Genomic DNA, 19,410 nt, shown 5'->3' on the forward strand with positions numbered 1-19,410 from the left:
TCAACCAACTTCCTGCTGGTCGGGTCAGGTGATTGCCTCCCGAGGTCCACTACTGGGGACGCCCAACCTCGTATTCGTCTTTCCGCGGAATTGAGTGACCGATCCGGCTTGGCTACGCTGGTATCGAGAGACGCAGAGAGGGTAAGATACACCCATGCTAGGTCTCTGACTTTTTTTGTGCACAGCTAAAGAATTAGAGCTCTGTAACTAGATGTCATTGTGCCAAGATATCATTGTGTTAGATGGTAACAGATATCTTTGTATTGGATTGTAACGTAACTTGTTAACACCTGTACTTTGCTAGCATATAAGAAGTAAACAATAGCCTTTTGTAACCGCACGCTTATAACTGTAGCTTAAATAAACTTGTAACTAGTTAAGCTCTGAGCCTAAGTATTTTGTTAACCCTTTTGTCACTGCAACACAGCCGGCACAACAAAAGAACTTTAACCATTTGGTTACTACAGCCTGGCCGTGGGTGAGTGTGCTAGGAGCTGCCTGCTCTAACAGTAAAAAACTGGGTTGCTTAGGACCCAGGGGAGTCCGTCAGCCTGTCTTGGCTGTTTGCAGCGATGAGCTCTCTGCTCTTGTAGTTTTAAACTTGGATGATAACAAGGGCATAGTTGGTACCTCACCGCACATTACCTGGCCACCGGCTAACACTACATGAAAACCAAAAGGCTATATTCTACAAAGAACATGTGTGGGACACACACACAAGGTGTTTAATATAATCCAACTAGAGAAAGTATAGCAGAAGTACCCCTTAGCATACTCTGCTCTGAAGGGTGGAAAGCAAAAATTACAGGGATCAAATACTCTACTATTAAGAAATGCATGCCATGGAGTGTCTCCCTGAAGAAATACTAGATAGATCACTTTTACTGCTGTATAAATTCTAAGAATCACCTTTCCTGGTTTGACTGTAATGGACAGCTGACCATGTCACTTTCACCAATGTATATATATATTATGTGTCATGGCATGTGATAGCAAAATGACCGTCTTTCCTTTCCAATTACTAGTCCAGCACAAGAACTGTCCATAGTGTATTTAAATAGCTTTCCAAAGATGTCTAGCACAGTAGGTTGAGAAATGTTAAACCTTCCAATCACACACATTTCATCTGACCAGCATCTGATGAAATGAGTCTGTGCTCACGAAAGCTCATGCTCAAAACTTTTCTGTTAGTCTATAAGGTGCCACAGGACCCTTCGTTGCTGTTACACATTTCATATCATCTTATTTTCTCCTCCCCCCATGTCAATCTGATGGAAAATCAGCAGCTGATACCTTACAAACAGTCAGCTGCTGTTCCACGCCACATGTATGGTGGATATCCTAATTACAGAGAGTATAAAACTACCACAGTGGTATGCAATTTGAGTAATAGTAATCTCCCATCACCCTGATTAACATGCTCCCTTCGAAGTTGGGGGCAAGCATAGGCAAGCCCTGCATGTTGTCGGCTGTTCTTTCCAATAAATATGTTATGACTGAATGGATTGGTAATGACAACAACCACCACACATTCAAAGTCATAACAACTTTAAAATTTAAAATTAAATAATTATTTGAGCCTTGGCACTTCTTTTATTGCAAATTAAGCATTGTCTCTAACAGTTTTTTTTTCTTGAAGTCCCTTAGGCAATGATGTGATTTGAGAGTATGATTAGTTTAATAATATTTTCCAATAAAAAGCTGCTTTTTCAAAACACCTAAAATAAGTATCTTTGCCCATCAGTGATATGTTTATAATTTAATGTAATTTACCTGTACCACCTTACTGTTTTACTCTTGATAAACAAGAAGAACATGAGGCACCCCTTTCAAGTCTCTTGCCGAGTAATTAACACAGCTAAAAACAGACCAGTAAAACCTTAGGACTAAAGTAATCTGATCATAAAACATCAGTGCACTGAATAAAACCCATCTGGAACACAGTAACATCAACAGCACATCAGATGTTTTTTACAGAAAGCAACACCGTTTAAAAATTCTTTTGGTTTTTCAAACTTAAACCAGTTCCTGCAGTTTTCCAGAAAATACCATACATGTAAAACCTTAAACCTTTTATCAGGAGTGAAAGAATTCATTTCTGAACTACTGTAGTTTATGCAGCTTTCCAAATGGTTTGGTCATGGTTCCTCAAACTGGAAATGCTGTCAGCAAGCATGAAGCAGCAGTCAAATTCTTCCTTCCCTTTTCTCCCTGAAACTTGCTTACACTTAATAGCAATTTTTTTTTTATCAAGTACAGCAGTCAAACATATAAAGTTTCTTCTGTCCATTTTTAGGAAAGTTACCAGCTGTATCTTGTATGGCTCCTACAATTATAGGGTGAGAGTGCCTCTCAACAAAGATTAATGCATTTATCCTCACAACATCCCTGTAACATAGAGTCGAGGTTCCAGCAATTTTCTCCCAACAGAAACTTTCAAAATGGGAGAAAAATTGAAGGCAACCACTATATATCGTAATTTTAAATCACACAAACTATTACAGAAAGAACTTTGCAACAGTGTTTTCATCAATATTTTTCCCTCTCAGAAAAAAGGTTGAAATGACTAAACTTATGTGACCATTGTAAGCAATGAGTAGTGTATTACCACCAAAGCTACTTCGTTGAGATAATTTGTTTACATCTGTGCACATTTTTGTCCCATTCCTTTAAAGGGTAACACAATTTATCCAACTATTAATATTGTTGATTCTATATTAACAGTGAATCACATATTTCACTAATAGCAGAGAGGTATACATGTTAGTCTGTAGCTTCGAGAACAACAAGACATCTTGTGGCACCGTATAGACTAACAGATATTTTGGAGCATAAACTTTCGTGGGCAAAGACCCGATTCGTCAGATGCATCTGATGAATCGGGTCTTTGCCCACGAAAGTTTATGCTCCAAAATATCTGTTAGCCTATAAGGTGCCACAAGAGTTCTTATATTTCACTAATGTGTTGCTTTTAAACCACTTCTATTTAATATAAATTTCAGCCAACATGACCTAGCATGACCACTCATCCCGTATTTCAAGTGAACTGTCCTTTATTTTATTGATTTGTCCCTTATGGTGACCCCTTGTAACTTATTTTAAGGGATTTCCCAACATTCCCTATTTCATTGATTTGTCACAAAAGTAAGTGACGGCTGAGTCAAATCTTTGTAGAGCAGCAATAAGCAATGTTTCCAGCTCTATACAAAGGATTTTTCTTTTACACTGTCCTGATTTCATTGAATTGCACATCTGAAAGCAAAATTCACAGAAGTGGCTTCTTGTTTTGGACTATGAGTATTAAAACATGATATGACCTATTGAATAATTTCTCCATTTCAGTCCTCTCTTTTTGAACATATAACAGAGTTAAGGAAATGCTAGGAACAATTCAGAAATCTTCTGCAAAGGGAAAGGTTCCTTAGTGGCTAAATAAACAGCATATGCTTGCTATATATGGGCACTAGTATGTATTACTGCAAAGAAGATTCAATGACTACTCTGTGCAGGTAAGAGGTGAGCTTTACTCAGCCCCTCCCACTAATTTCTTGAAACTTGAGGAATTTATTTTGCCCATTCGTTCTTCAAATATAGGAAAGGAAAGATTATTTTCCTTGTGGAATCATACTTGCACACTCTGTAGAAACCTGCTCGCTATTGATTCTGCTAAGACTGAGCTTGAAATTAATGTACAATATCAAATTGTACATGTAAGGAGTTCTAGGTATCCCTTGCAGCACCACCTGCTATGACTCGTCAGTCTTAATTTACAACTGTCAATTCCAGTTTGAATCCCTCATGCAATATTTTCTAAATGGGGACAAGCATATGTGTGTGTGTGTATATATATCAGGCATATTAACTTCAGTCATAAAACATAATACACTGTATGCTTTAGCCATCATAGACTTATACCCAAATTTCAGGCTGTTCATAGATGCCAGAGTCCCTATTGTCACCTCACCTTACCACACAAAATTCCTTTTTTTGCTTGTCAATTTTGCTTGTCAATTTTGCTTCTGCATCTTTATCCACTACCAAAGACAACATAATGGGAAATCGCTGGCTCCACATTTGACGTACACCTGTATCAGAGACAGTACCCAATGTTACAGTGAACTAATTTCTAGAACCACCTTCTTCCTTCAGTTCCAGGAGTTGCCAAAGGAGGGGCTGGTGATTCTGTCTGAGACATATTTCTTCCTCAGAGTTCAGTTTTGCTCTGTAGATATGGGTCCTGCATTGGGACTAGCATGGATGAGCACAAATCCAGAAGCAGTAGCAGGAGCACAAAGGCTCTGTATTTGCTGCTATATCCCTTTGCAGTGCAAATATTATTCCTCTCTATACATTATATAGGAGGAGACCAGATGACCCCAATCCCTCCTCACCCACTTTGGTGTGCCATACACTTCAAAAGTCTGGTAAGAGTCCACTTGGAAAAATGATATTGTGTGCACACATTCCCTTTGCAAATCCATCTGAACTCAATGCACCATTGTATAGTGTTGCTGCATGCGCTTAAATTATTGCCAACTTTACCCTCCAAACAGGCATATTTTAGGGCAGGTGGAGTGATCTTTATGCCAGTATATAGCTGCTAAATTCCTCTCCAGTCCTTCCAATTAAAGATTACATACATGTTCACACCACAACCAAGATCATTTATTTGTCGACCTCAGCAAACTGTGGGTTGTGCTTTTGACATAAGTACTAACAACAGTAGTACTTTTCCTCAGCTTTCCCTGGGTTTGCATGAACCTTCCTAGAAGAGGTCAGAGGAAGGTCATCTGTAGTCTGAAAATCTCTGGGCTAGATTATTTCCTTTATAAAGAGAGCATGAATTGCTACTCTGTGACTATCAGCTTTCAGATATTATTATTATGTAGTGTCTATCCTTTTCCCCCTCTTCCTCTGTTTACTCTGTATGGGTAATTCCCCTTCACTGTTTAAAGGACTAAATATTTTGAGCCAATTACTAAGCAAATTATATATGACCAGATTCTGTCACCTTGCTGCATAGCTCCTCACTCGTTGGTGAGTGCTATAATAGATCAACATGAATCTGACCAGAGGGGGTTAACAGTTAAGTCTTCTATCCATCATATGGCCCAAAGGTTGATGGCTTTCCTTAGAAATGAAAATCCAAATGATTAAATTTAGCATAATCAAGCACTTTGAATAATCTCTGTCTGAAACATCTTTATTGTGCTTTCCAATCCATGGATGGATGCAGGTGAAAGAAGAAATAGGAAGTAGGACAAGAAAGTGCATCTCACACAGGTTTGCATACAAACCTGCATTGCACCATGGTTTACTACGATAATCACAGGTGACATGTTGGTCTTTACAGTTGTTCTAATCCACTAATTTGCAGTTTGCAAATTTAAAAATCTATGTTAAAGAAAAATATACTGAGGCCACATCCAAGTCCAACTGGTTTAAGCTTTAGAAAGCAGGCACATTAGAGGAATAGTAGTTTAATATTGAAAATATAACAGCCAAGCTCTTACCTGAGGTTTAGCTCCAGCTACAACTCCCTCCCACCCAAAACCAGCATTTTACTCAGTTGAGATGCAGATTAGAACCTGGACTCCTGCTTGACTCAGTTTGGAACACGTGACTTGCTCATGCTGTCTTGTAAAGGAAATAATCAAGGCCAGAGGTTTTCAGAGGGAGGATGCTGGCTAATTTATTCAAGTGCTCATAGTCCTCTAATTTTTTCACTCAGTTCTCCCCAATGAAAAGACAATTTCTCCCATGGTTGCCTGGAAAAATAACCACAGAGAATCTCAACATAAAGTACCATGGGACGTGCTCTCAAATACTCACATAGGCATGTACCAAACCACAGACGACAATAATGGAAGTAGATCTTTGCAGCAGTGATGCTCACACCTAAACTAGGCTAATCTGAATATTCAGATCTGCATCCTGATCACCTACACTATTTCTGCAATGCCGATATGCCCTTGGAGCCAGAAATCTGGGAACTGTTTTTGCTGTGTGAACTGGATCAAGATATTTAACTACTACGTGCCTCAGTTTCCCCACCAACATAATGAAGATAATGACTTTTCCCTACCTTACGTTACATTATGAAGCTTGATTTTTAGAGGCTCCAATAAAGTCAATCGAAAGTCTCTCTCTGGGCTTTTGTGCTGGCTCATTATGAAAGTCATTTGACTTCATTGGGCATTCTATCCGGCATGAATTGTGTAAAACATTTACGTATTCTAAGCTGAGAAACACGCAGACAAGCAAAGTAGTAGCTACAGAAGTGGTACATTTACAAAATGAATCCTAGTATCCTCAAGGTCTTTATTTAATTTGAAAGAAATTGTTATTACACATGTACTCCTGCCACAGTCCTTTCCCGGGAAACATTTCTTAGATGAACTCTCAGCTAAACAGGAACATTACTGGAATTAAAAAGATAAAGTAGTCTCTTGCAAAGGCAAACCCATATATCATCCAACAGTGTGCATTATTACATCTCTGTAATATTCCAAATAAACCAGAATAAGGGGATATAGTAAATGTTTGGCTTTACCCACCACAAAAGCTTTTAAACAGAACTGATTTAGCCCAGTTTAACTGATGTAATCCATTCTAGCTAATTGAACTAAAATGATACTATATGTAATTTTTTTTCTTCCCTTAAATAAAACGAAACCACAAAGAAGATAAGGATCACTGGGTTCTTTTCAATAACCCTGACATTTAAAAATAGCTGTTTTCAGCCATTATAAATGGCAGGCATGACTTTCAAACAAGGCTGTATCTATATTGCCCCATAGTTCAGACTGTGAAGTTGTGAACAGCAGTGTATACCAAAATTCTGTGCTGTAATTCCCTTGTGTGGACTTCAGGCACAAACTAAAAGATTTCTAGTTCACATTAATATAATCCACCACAACAGGAACTAGAAACCTTTTAGTTCACACCTTTAGTGTGAAGTATTACAGTTCTGTGCTTTGGTGGGCACTGCTATTTGTATTCCTCTGGTCCAAATTCTGAGGCAATATCAAAGGAACACCATTACAGTACATTTGTCTGTGTTGCACAAAGTAGTTCTTTAAATGACAGATTCAGTAACTGTATTACTTAGATGATTTCTTTGCTTGCTGGAATAAATTAACATTTAAATGTGTAGTTGGCCAGCTCTACTACACAGTTATCGATATTACTAATTCAGCACAGTTTATAGATGTGGTAGTGTTTCAATTAAATTAATGCCTTAATTGAAGTTAGAAAAAGAACCTACTGGACAGAAAGTAACTTGAAGTCATTTTGAGAGTTCCTTGACTTTTTCTGAAGTATATGTTTTATTATAATTCACAAAAGCTGTGTCTACATGTGCCGCTTCTTCCGGAAGAAGTGGCACAGTAATGAGCTTTCGGAAGATGCTAATGAAGCATGGATGCAAATTTTCTGTGCCTCATTAGCATATTGGCATGTGGCTCGGAGTCCGGAAGATGCTATTCCAGACTCCAAAGTATATGTGAAGACGCGTGGCCTGCAGGGATCTTCCAGAAGATTTTGGGGAAAAAAGGGCTTCCAGGAGGAGGGTTTCCTTCCGGAAGATCCCTGCGGGCCACACATCTGCGCGTGTACTATGGAGTCCAGAAGAGCTTCTTCCAGACTCTGAACCACATGCCGATATGCTAATGAGGTACAGAAAATTTGCATCCGTGCATCATTAGCATCTTCTGGATAGCTCATTTCCGTGCCGCTTCTGGAAGAAGCTGTGCATGCAGACACACCCAGAATTATTATAATGTGTAAACTTGAGAAAACTATCTATATATACATTGAGATTCTGACTTGTGGTTCTTCTAAACCAATATAGATACAAAAAAAGATCAAAAGAATTAATGGCTATAATGTTTTAGGAACTATGGAAAGATTATAATTATCTGGCAAAAGTCTCACATATTTTAAGATTCATAATCCCCGAAGATGACATACAAATTAGATTTGGAATTATCCAAGTATTTTTGTCATATCAACCTGGTCCTTTGGCCAATACAGTGTCCTCCAAGTGAAAAAACTGATTTCTAACATCTGTTCTCAGTCCGATATGCCATAATTTCCGTATACGTCCCATGTCACTCATTGTACTCATCCACAAAACATAACAATGTCTGGCTTTATCTTCAGTATATAAGACTTTTTAAATTGTAATTAAAGAATAGTATCAAAGTTAATAGCCTTAAAATGTAATCTGCCTTAAAGATAATTTTTTGCACTGGGCCCTTTTGGCCTAGGAAAATGCCTTGGTTTCTCTAAATTAAAGTTGTGACAGAGATAACATTCAAACTACTCTCTGGAGTGACCTCTATTACAACAAAACCAGGACATGGAGTTCCTTTCATACCATTGTGCTGTCTCTTCATTCTGACTGACTGTTCTATTCTTACGAGAGAAGAGATATTAAAATGAAGTATATGCCTCTGAATGTCTGAAGAGTATAATTCGAATACGTTCATGCCCTACTTGCTCACAAGAACTGGTCAGACAGAGGAATGGACATTGTGATATGTCAATCCGTTCATAACACATGTAAGTCTGCCTCCACAAACCAAAACACAAGCAGGTGGAATATTAGTAGGTGCTAACGTATCTCTAAGTAGGCTTTTCATATTTTTCTGCAGGTGTGTATATTTCTGACTTTTAGTCAATCCTTATAGTTAATTTCCTCCCCTGCGGACACACTTGTCACCTTTTCCTTTATTGCTGCTACAATATAAATCTGAAGGAAAATACCAGTTTATATTTGATACCTCCTCAAAATGTACTCAATCAATAAAAACCTTTGAAATGGTTCCATACATATACCCCAAAGTCATCTCTGTGGAATGCTAGAAAGCCTGCATAGTCCAAAGTTGCCACGGTAGTTCTCTAACAGTGTCTCTTCACTCAGAAAAGAGGTGGGAACTTTATGCATAGTAACAAACATTAAGTAAAATCCCAGAGAAAAGGCTGTTTGTAGTTTGCACAGGCATTAACAGGTATAGGTAAATACAATGGGGGAGCCTAGAAGATGCCTTGACCTGCTACTCATATGGCAACCACTAACTACCTCGTCTTCACTAGGATTTTACCTTATGTTATTAAATATGTGTCAGTTAATATAAGTTAAGAACATGTCATTTTCTAGTGAGCACTGAGCACAAGGCCTAAAGTTTAAAAGTAATTTTTACACTGGTTAAGCTAACGACAAAATTCTAAAAGTAACAGGACAATAGTGAAGTGGATTGTGGGTGTCCTGGATACACAGAGTGAGATGGTAGATGTAATGACACTGGGTAACAATACAGAGGGGGAGAGAGCTGCATGGGGTCAAATGAAGAAAAATCCAGTAGCACAGGAAAAAAAAAAAAAGAGGAACTCTAAAATTAGCTGTCAAAAAACTGACAGAGCATAAAAGGAGATTAAAAAAATCATAAGTGATGTGGTACTTGAAGCAGACAGTGAGACAAAAGTACCAGGAAAGGTGAAGGACATTATGACATCACATTGGTCCAGCCAGGTAGGGGGTCTTTGAATCTCAGATATTCTTACATTTTCCTCTTCATGTCATATCACTGGAGGTAGATTATCTACCTCCTTCACATAAACTGAGCAGGATCTCTTCCACTAGGAGTCGAGTTAAATTCAATGGCCCTACTTACACACCAATGTGCTAACAGAACTTGATTAGGTGTAGCAGAATCCAGAATAAATTTTCCATGATAACCAGCCATTTTTATCATTTCAGAATAAAATAATGTCAAATAAATAGATAAACAAAACTATATTTATAACATAAGAACAATCACTAATATCTCCAGAGCAGCATGCAGAGAGTTTGAGACTACATTTCTGTATGTCAGACAAAGTGGGCCATTAAAAAAAACAAAAAACAAAACACTGAAACCCTGAAAAGGATATTCCATCTTTCCATAGAGACCAGATATATAGGTTTATCACTCTAAGGCCGCGTCTACACGTGCACGCTACTTCGAAGTAGCGGCGCCAACTTCGAAATAGCGCCCGTCATGGCTACCCGTGTTGGGCGCTATTTCGAAGTTGAAATCGACGTTAGGTGGCAAGACGTCGAAGTCCCTAACCCCATGAGGGGATGGGAATAGTGCCCTACTTCGAAGTTGAACGTCGAAGTAGGGCATGTGTAGACGATCTGTGTCCCGCAACATCGAAATAGCGGGGTCCGCCATGGCGGCCATCACCTGAGGGTTTGAGAGATGCTCTCTCTCCAGCCCCTGCGGGGCTCTATGGTCATTGTGTGCAGCAGCCCTTAGCCCAGGGCTTCTGGCTGCTGCTGCTGCAGCTGGGGATCCATGCTGCATGCACAGGGTCTGCAACCAGTTGTCGGCTCTGTGGATCTTGTGTTGTTTAGTGCAACTGTGTCTGGGAGGGGCCCTTTAAGGGAGCGGCTTGCTGTTGAGTTCGCCCTGTGACCCTGTCTGCAGCTGTTCCTGGCACCCTTCTTTTGATGTGTGCTACTTGGGCGTGTAGATGTTCCCTCGCAGCGCCTATTTCAATGTGGTGCTGCCCAACGTCGAAGTTGAACGTCGACGTTGCCAGCCCTGGAGGACATGTAGATGCCATTCATCGAAATAGACTATTTCAACGTCGCTACATCGAAATAAGCTATCTCGACGTAGCGTGCAGATGTAGACGTAGCCTAAATCAGAGATTTTAGCTTTTGTATTTTAAATATTTGTATGCAAATGAAGACACAGCTTAGGATGAGTTTATTTTTTCCTTTTACATTGAGAGCTGTTTAGACAAACCAAGTGTCCATGATGTCTTATTTTCTTCAATTTATTGATTTACCAAGCAGCATTTCCTGTGTCATTCCAGCCCATTGATTCGCTGTTGGAGCACTGGCTCCAAAAGAGGAAGAAGTGCTAGAAGGGAGGCACTCTAAGTTGCATAAGCTGGCAAAAGATCCCAGGGGCACCATCTGTCAGATGCCCCCATTCATCCTAACTGCCCCCTCCCCTCCAACAAAATCTTTCTTCTGTTCCTTTCATGAGATTTAAAGATATTCCCTGTTATTTTTGCCAAGTAGGTAGTGCAAAGACAATGGAGCAAGATCTGTCCCTCCATCTTGATTAGAAGAAAGTGCATGGATTATCTCTAAAGTCCTGACTGTGCTAATACATCAAATGAATAGTTATTGTATTATGCAAGTAACCAATCAGATAAGATTTGCTTTCCATCACAAAATCATACATATTGAATGAGACTTACCGGGCCAAAAGCATTGCTGTCAAAGCTGTGCCCATGGTGATCACCTTCTACCCACATATGGCCATGTGGAACTTTCACATACTTAGTTTTGTATCCTATGGTCCTAAAAGACAGATGCAACAAGAATTAGTAGTGTTACATATACATATATGTCAAAAATTCAAATAAATACAATTATTTTCTGTTAAGAAAATCCTCTTATTTATTACTTTGGGGCCTAATGCTGTAAACAGCTGAATGCAGGGAGAATTTTTCACCTTGGCTATGTCTAGACTAGAGGGATTTGGAAGGAAAATAGTCATTTTGTTGACAAAACCCACAGAGCATCCAGATCCCTAAGGGTGTTCTGTCAACAGTAAGTCAACAGAATGCTGTGCTTTTGTGGATAGCCATACCCTGCTCACCAAGAGGAAGAATGCCTATGGTTCCTGCCTCCAGCCATTCTTAAAGCCTCTGGGAGCTGAGAGGGTGGAAGCAGCAGAGCAACACGCTGATGTGCAAATGCTTCACAGTTACTCCTTTCCAGCCAGCATTCTCCCATGGCAGACCAGCAGGGAGCCCGTGACACCCTGGGGCCCTTGAAGGAACAGCCTGAGCAGTCCCAGGAGCCACCCTGGGGCAGCAAGAGATGGGCCCCCTCCTGGACCAGGGCCAAGGTCCAGGCCTGGTTGGGGAGGAAGAGGAGACTCTCTGAGACCCCAAAGTAGAGCACCACAATGCCCTCATATGTACGAGGATGGCCACCACCTGTAGACTTATAATAGATAATGTAGACATAGTTTTGTAGATTTTTGTTACAGTTATAGACTCTAACAAAATGAAGCAGCAGAAATGTATCACTTTAAAGACTAAGAAAACAATTTATCCGATGATGACCCACTTCATCAGATCAATTTCATTTCCAATACAGACTGACATTTATAAGTACAGAGGACCAAAAAAAAAAAAAAGATTGCAATAAAGCTGACAAATCAAATTGGATAGAAGGAAGCGAGTGAGAGGTGGGGAGATGTTAATTGTCCTGTCTGAGATAATTACGAGCATCAAGGGAAAGGAAGCAGTCCTTGTAATGCGTGAGGCAATTGATGTCTCTGTTCATACCACTTGTTAATGTGTCTAATTTGAATATGTACTCTAACTCACAAATCACAAATTCAATTATTCGCGAGCAGACAGAACAGCCACTTCCCTGGGGCCCTGGGCAGGTATTCACGAAATTCAACATTCACGAGGGTTCCCAACAGGGAACCCTCGCGAATGTTGAGACCCTACTGTATAACATCAACAGGACAGGCATCTGTGTATGTGTGTGTCTGTATGAAAGCATATGCTGCTTTGCCTATACTGTTTAATAAATGTGGCATGGTGCCTTATCCCCCTGAAAAAGAGCTCATGTGCATCTTTTAAGCATAACATACCTACCATTCCCGCTCCCCCCGAAGCATGGAGCAGGTCTGGGCAAAGGTAAAAGAACTGTGCCAGGGCTATGTCTGGGCCCGGGATGCAGCCTGACGCTCCAGGACAGACCTGCTACCTGCCTCTACTACAGGAAGCTGCATGGCATCCTGGTGGGAAGGACACATCCCTGCCCTGCTGCAGCATAGACGTGGTCTCAAGGCCCCCCACTGCAGCGAGTGCCAGGGAGGAGGAGGTGGCCTCTGAGCCCCAAACCCCACCAGAGACAGAGACAGAGGCCAGTGGCAACCTCTACATTATCCTGGAGCCAGTCCCTGGAGGTCAGGTCATGTCCAGGGCATCGTTGGAGCTGAGCAAGGGTCCCTCTGGTGACTACCCCAAGTGTCACACACCCCAGGCATGGTGCGCTGTGAGCGTTGCCCAGCCAGCTTGGGCAGGACCTCACACTGCAGTCCCAGCACGTGGAACCATGTGCAAGGTAGTTGCACCACTTGGACGCAGTAGATAGCCCCGGGCACAGGCAGCATCCTGCTTCCAGCTTTAAGGAAGACAGGACAAGCCTCAGGCCAAGGCCTCCAAGCATCTGCCATGGCTGGAAGCAGGCTAGCCACAAGGGTGCTGGCCTGACCCCAGACATGCTGAGGAGCATGGCACCCAGCACACGGGCAAGCCCACAGGTGAGAGGCAGCACACGCAGTGAACTTCTTCCCCATTATCGTAAAAGATCATAGTATGATCTCTTTGAATCATCACTTTTTCACTCTAATAAATTTAGGGGATCGTATATTGTGATACATGTGGTTCAACAGGTGTCGCTGTTTGTTGCAAGTTAACACTGAGCTATGCCCCAAAATGAGACTAGGAAGCACCATGTGCTTGATGTGCCAATTTGGGATGAGAAGATCCTGAGTATACAAAATTGATACATTTTATTAATGGAACATTAATGATTTTCAACATCTTTCCCATTTCCAACCTGCCTAGTACCAAACACTTCTTGCTTTATTTGCCAGTGAGGGTTTGTAGTATTCTACAAATCCCCACACTGAGAAATAATAATGATAATAACAAATAGAGGCCCTTGCTGCAGCTCCGCTTGCAAGCAGAAGTTGAGCAGGAAGAAAGTTCTAGACAGAAACTTCTTGTAATACACATTCAAATCATATGGGCCAGGCCGGGCCCCGCACTGGCCAGGGGAGGGGGAGCGGCTGGTATGGGGGGGACATTCTACTCCATGCGCTAGCTGGGCTGGCACAGTGTGGGGGGAACAACGTGGGGGGGCTGGGTTGGGCCCGGCGCTGGGTTGGGGAGGGACTGGCACGGTGGGCGGGGGAGGGGAGGCTGTGTCAGGCCCTGCGCTGGCCAGGGGAGGAGCTGGTGCTGGCATGGTGCAGGGAGGGGGCTAAGTTCGGAGAGCTAGGCGGGTCCTGAGCTGGCTGGGGAAGGGGCTCCATTTGAGGCTGGGCCAGACCCCGCACTGGCTGGAGGATGGGCATAACTTTTCAACTAATAAATATATATTTCATTTGTCAATGTTTCACTGATTCTAAATGCATTACAAAACACAGGAAAGCACAAAATTTATGCAAAGGTACAAGAAAACTATCGCAATGCAAACAAAAGATGGAAGAATAGTAAGAGGTCAGTATGACTGCATCATGTGCTCTTTAATAACCTGAAAACCAAAAAGGAATTCTACATGAAGTAGAAACATGGACAATTTGGTAAGAATGGTACAAACGAACTGCACAAGCACATACAGAAATCAAAAGAGGAGACTCAAAAGGTGCAACATCAGTTACAACTAGCAAGGGACATAAAAAGCAACAACAAAAACAACATTAGGAGTAAGAGAAGGACAAAGAAAAGTGTACGCACTTTGTTTAGCAGGAGAACTAACAGCAGTTGATTTCAAGATGGCTGAGGTGTTTAATGCCAACTTTGTTTCAATCTTCACTAAAAAAGTGAAATTGTGACTATATACTAAACACAATTAACATAAACAAATGAGGAAGAAACAAAAACCAAAAATAGGAAAAGAATATTGAAAAGTAATAGTTAGATAAATTAAATATATTCAAGTTGGTAGTACCTAATGAAGTTCATCCTACAGTACTTTAGGAACTAGCTGAAGCAAACTATCAATTGTTAGCAATTATCTTCAAGAGCTAATGGATGACAGATGAGGTCCCGGAGGATTACAGAAGGGCAATCTTGAAAAAGCTGAACAAAAAGGATCCATGGAATTATACACTAGCAGCCTAACTTTGATAACTGGCAAGATACTGGCACAAGTCATTAAACAATTTATAACCATCTAGGGGATAATAGTGTAATCAAGAATAGCCAATATGGCTTTGTCAAGATATAAATCATGCCAAAACGGCTTAATTTCATTATTGACATAATTACTGGCCTAGCAGATAAGGGGAAGTTGTAGACATGCTCTATATTGATTTTAGCAAGGCTCTGTAACAGTTCCATGGGATAGTTTCATAAGCAAACTAGGGAAAATGTGATCTAAATGCAATTACTATAAGGTGGGTTCAAAGCTGGTTGAAAGGCCATACCTAAAAGAGCAGTTTAGAGAGATGCCCTCCCTCTGGAGGAGAGGAATATAGGGGTTCATTTGGCCAGAGCAGGCTTTTTGTCCATTTAAGGAACCCTGCCTCGGGAATTAGCTAAGGGGAGAAGGACATTATGAAGGACTACCCATAGGATCTAGATGGAACTTGGGGAGCCCTTGCCAATGGATGTTATCAACCTTAGGGGACATATCTACTGGGGTCCTGCAGAGGTTGGTCCTGGGTCAGTTACTAGCCAGTATTTTCATTAATTACTTGAATAATGGAATGGAGAGTATGTTTATAAAAGCTGAAGATGACACTGAAGATGTGCTAGCTAACATGTGCTCCTGGAGCCTGGGGTCTGGGACCTCCTCAGCTGATAAGGTCTCAGAGTCTGTGATCAAGCTTAAGCCCAAATGTCTATATTGCAATTAAACATCCCGGTAGTCCAAATCAGCATGCTTAGCCAGCCATAGATGTCTACCTGCACTATAGACGCATCTTCAGGAAGAGGAAAAAATCAGATGAACTACAAAATGGTGACCAGCCGGCTAGGCAACAGTACTGCTGAAAAGGATGTGGGGTTTATAGAGGATGACAAATTGAATATTGGATAAAAGGTTCATATCATTCTGGAGTTTATTAACAGAAATATCAGGTTAAAGACATGATAAGTAGTTGTCCCATACAACTTGGCACTGGTGAGACCTGAGCTGGAGTAGTTTCTCCTGTTTGAGCCTCACCCTTTCCTAAAGAAAAAACTGGAAAAAGACTAGAAAAGAGCAATTAAAATGATAAAAAGTTTAGAAAGGGAAAGGTTTAAAACACTGAGTATGTTTAGTATTGAGCAAAGAAAGTGGATGAGGGAACCTGATAATTATTTTTTCAATAGAAGGTCCTTCTGCAATTCTTCTAAAGCTGAGCAGGTAAGAACACACCTCTTTAAAGATAGATTCAACTGATATAACCTGAGACTGGACTGATTAAAGTTTCCAACATTCAGATAACGAATCATACAATTCAATAGATCAAAAAAAAAAAGAGTCTTGAGGTGGTAAATACAAACACCTTCTAAGGAATACAGCCTCAAGTTCTGAAAGATATAGACACTGTAACATTTTGCATTTCTACCAGTGACTGATTCTGTTTTACAAATCTGACAAGCTAAACTTCCTCAAAGCTATAAGGTTGTACTGCTCAAAACATATGTGAGACAACAGAGAAATGTATGCAGTATTAAGAATTCTCTTCAGAAATAAGTTAAATGCCTTGAGTAGCTCCTTGCTCTGTTTCAATAATATTTGCATAACATACAATAGCAAACCATATTTTAATGAAGTATTTCAAAAGGTAAGGCCAGAAAAGGCATCCATTATGCAGCTCAAAATTATTTAACATCTACTTTCCATTCCTCTACAGCTTCAGACATAACTAAGGCCAGACTTAGGCCATCAGTTAAATCCAACTTAACTTCTACTTTGCAGGTAAGAGACTAAGGTATTCTGTAGATTTTCATGCTGGTCCTCTGCACACTGCTAAGCCTTCAATGCCACTCCGTGCCACGCAGGGCTCTGGAGCATGCCACGCAGAGCTCCAGCAGTGATTTAAAGGGCTCAGGGCTGCAGTCACCACCCCTACCAGAGCAGCAGTGACTGGAAACCCGAGGCCCTTTTGAATTGCTTGGCCCCAGGGCATTTGCCCCCTTTACCCCCTCCTCCCCACCTCCATTGGCAGGCCTTATTGGATCTTACACATGCACTGAGAGACCCACATGCCTCAGTGGGACATGCACAGATAAAGGAGTGCATTCATAAACTGCAGGGGTCCAGTACAAATGACAAGCTGCTACAGTTTACAAGAGTTGTAACTGGCATTTCTTTTTATTCTAATACCCAAAGCACAAGTATTTCTGCTCCTAAAATAAACCAGAAAAAAACTGTTATAGTATGTAAAGAAATTATGGTTATTGTAGTCATTAAAAGGAAATAACCTGTAAAATTTTCATGTTCAGAAGATAAAAAAAATTATATTTATGTGACAGTTCTTGGGTGCTCTGGCCTGAGTGTCCCCTTGTTACTCCCTGCCTCCAGAACAAGGGAATCTCGCCTGTGCCTGGTTGGCTGGGTGCCAACTCTTTAACATCACCAGCCCTTCTGCCACTCAAACACTCTCCTCTGGACTCTGCCTGTACAAGAGTATGGTGGAAACAAGTATTTACAGCACCAAACACAATAATAAAGTGTAACCCTGAGTCTTTTCTTTAATTACTTTCCTACTTAATACAGTAGGCTGCCTCCCACACCACTGCCTAACTTGCAGTCTGCTGCCAAGCAAGCCGACTTCTCAGGAACCAGGATCCAATTTCTCTTGGATCATCTTGCTCCTGACGATGCTGCCTCAGCAAAAGGATTCAAAGTAATTCACCCTGTACTGCGTTATACTATAACAGTCTTTTGTTTCTATTCATAGACAGTGAAGGGCAAACCTCTGTCTTATTGTAACATCCTTTTTTTAGCCTCCAAAGTGGTTTTGATGGTTTGCAAACCCAAATTTTCAACAAAAATGTTTTATTTGCATCTTTCATTATGTTCATTAATAGCAAGTTACAACAATAAAATCATGATAATGTAAAGTGGAGCATCTATTACTTAATGTTGTTTTTAATTTTCAGGATAATTTCACTGCTGAACTATTGTGAAAGAAATCAAATTGTTTCTGCATGCAAGCTGGGCTACAGAGTTCAGAAACCCACATTTAGCTAATGACTGCTCGTAGTTCTTAATTACGTTTGTGAAGAAAGGTTTCAGCTTTCTTAAAAACAGCAAAAATGAGTTATACGCATATTTCTCCCTCCCATGACTGCAAAACCACCACCACCTCAATCTCCTAAATCTAGTATATTTCCCATTATTAAAATTAGTCAATTTGTTGTTGACTCTGCTACTTTTTCATGTGGACTTCATGAAAATTAAATGTCCCTTTGGTATTAAGTAACAGTGAGGAGACCGCTTGTGTCGGATTGTTGATGAGGCTCTCTCTCCAAGTGCATCAAAACACTATTGATATATTTTACTAGCTAAGCATTTTGAGCAGACATGCTGAAAGAAAACAATTCTCCACTTATCTTTTCATACAATCATGCTAGGCAGAATCACTATCTTACAACAGCATTTCCACACAAAAAAGAAGGTGCAGAGTCAAGCACATTTTTCCAGCAAACTTCTGCAGGAAAACACAATCCAATTTCTAGAGTCAAAGCCACAAAGATAAAAAGTGGGTAATTATTATAGGGACTGCCACTAAAAAAACAGAAGACTGTATAACAATAGCTTTGAGTCTCTTCAAAAAAAGTAAAAAGCTCAAGTTGTTAAGATACGTAGCACTTGAGGTACTATTATATTTAAGCAGTCGTTTTCTTTTTGCTCTCTCAACACTATGTCTACACAGCGCCCTATTTCAAAATAAACTATTCTGGAATAATTATTCCAAAAGAGGGGCTGCTATGCACAAAAATGTATTTTGAAATAGCACTGAGCTATTTCAAAATACATAGTTTGTGCACTTAAGCTGCATCTACACTACCACTCCCTTTCGGAAGGGGCATGTAAATGCAGCAGATCAAAAATGCTAATGAGGAGCTGATATGACTATTCAGTACCTTATTTGCATAATGCCAGCAACTTGCCAGGTCAGAAGTGCTGCATTTGACATGCCAATTAGCCATGTAGATGGGGTTCCTTTGAAAGGAAGTACAGCTTTCAAAAGCACCCTTCTTCCTATTTTTTTTTTCAGGAAGAAGGGTGCTTTTGAAACCAGGGCTTCCTTTCAAAGGGACCCTATCTACACAGCTGTTTTGCATTTCAAAAGCAGCTTGTCTGGAACTGTGAGTGGCTGTCATTATGGAAATGAGGTGTCAGGTATGCAAATTAGTGCCTTATTGGCATTTTCGATCCAGCATATTTGCATGCCCCTTTTGAAAGGGGGAGCCAGTGTAGATGTAGCCCCAAATCTTAATAGCACCTATTTGCCATGTCTACACTAGCCAAAAACTTTGAAATGGCCATGCAAATGGCCATTTCAAAGTTTACTAATGAAGTGCTGAAATACATATTCAGCACTTCATTAGCATGTGGGCAGCTGCGGCACTTCGAAATTGACGCGGCTC

The 19,410-nt window shown here is 40.6% G+C and overlaps 1 protein-coding gene across 4 annotated transcripts in view; it reads right to left on the reverse strand.

Moving 5' to 3' along the window:
- Positions 1 to 19,410, reverse strand: part of IMMP2L (inner mitochondrial membrane peptidase subunit 2) — an 850,269-nt gene that overhangs the window by 156,580 nt on the left and 674,279 nt on the right. For all 4 annotated transcript variants that reach the window (XM_074984087.1, XM_074984088.1, XM_074984089.1 and 1 more), the window contains exon 5: positions 11,263 to 11,365. In XM_074984087.1, coding sequence (XP_074840188.1) covers positions 11,263 to 11,365 — 103 coding nt within the window. The remainder of the gene's footprint in view (positions 1 to 11,262; positions 11,366 to 19,410) is intronic.

Source organism: Carettochelys insculpta, chromosome 1 (assembly GCF_033958435.1).
Source record: "Carettochelys insculpta isolate YL-2023 chromosome 1, ASM3395843v1, whole genome shotgun sequence".
Lineage (NCBI taxonomy): Eukaryota > Metazoa > Chordata > Testudines > Carettochelyidae > Carettochelys > Carettochelys insculpta.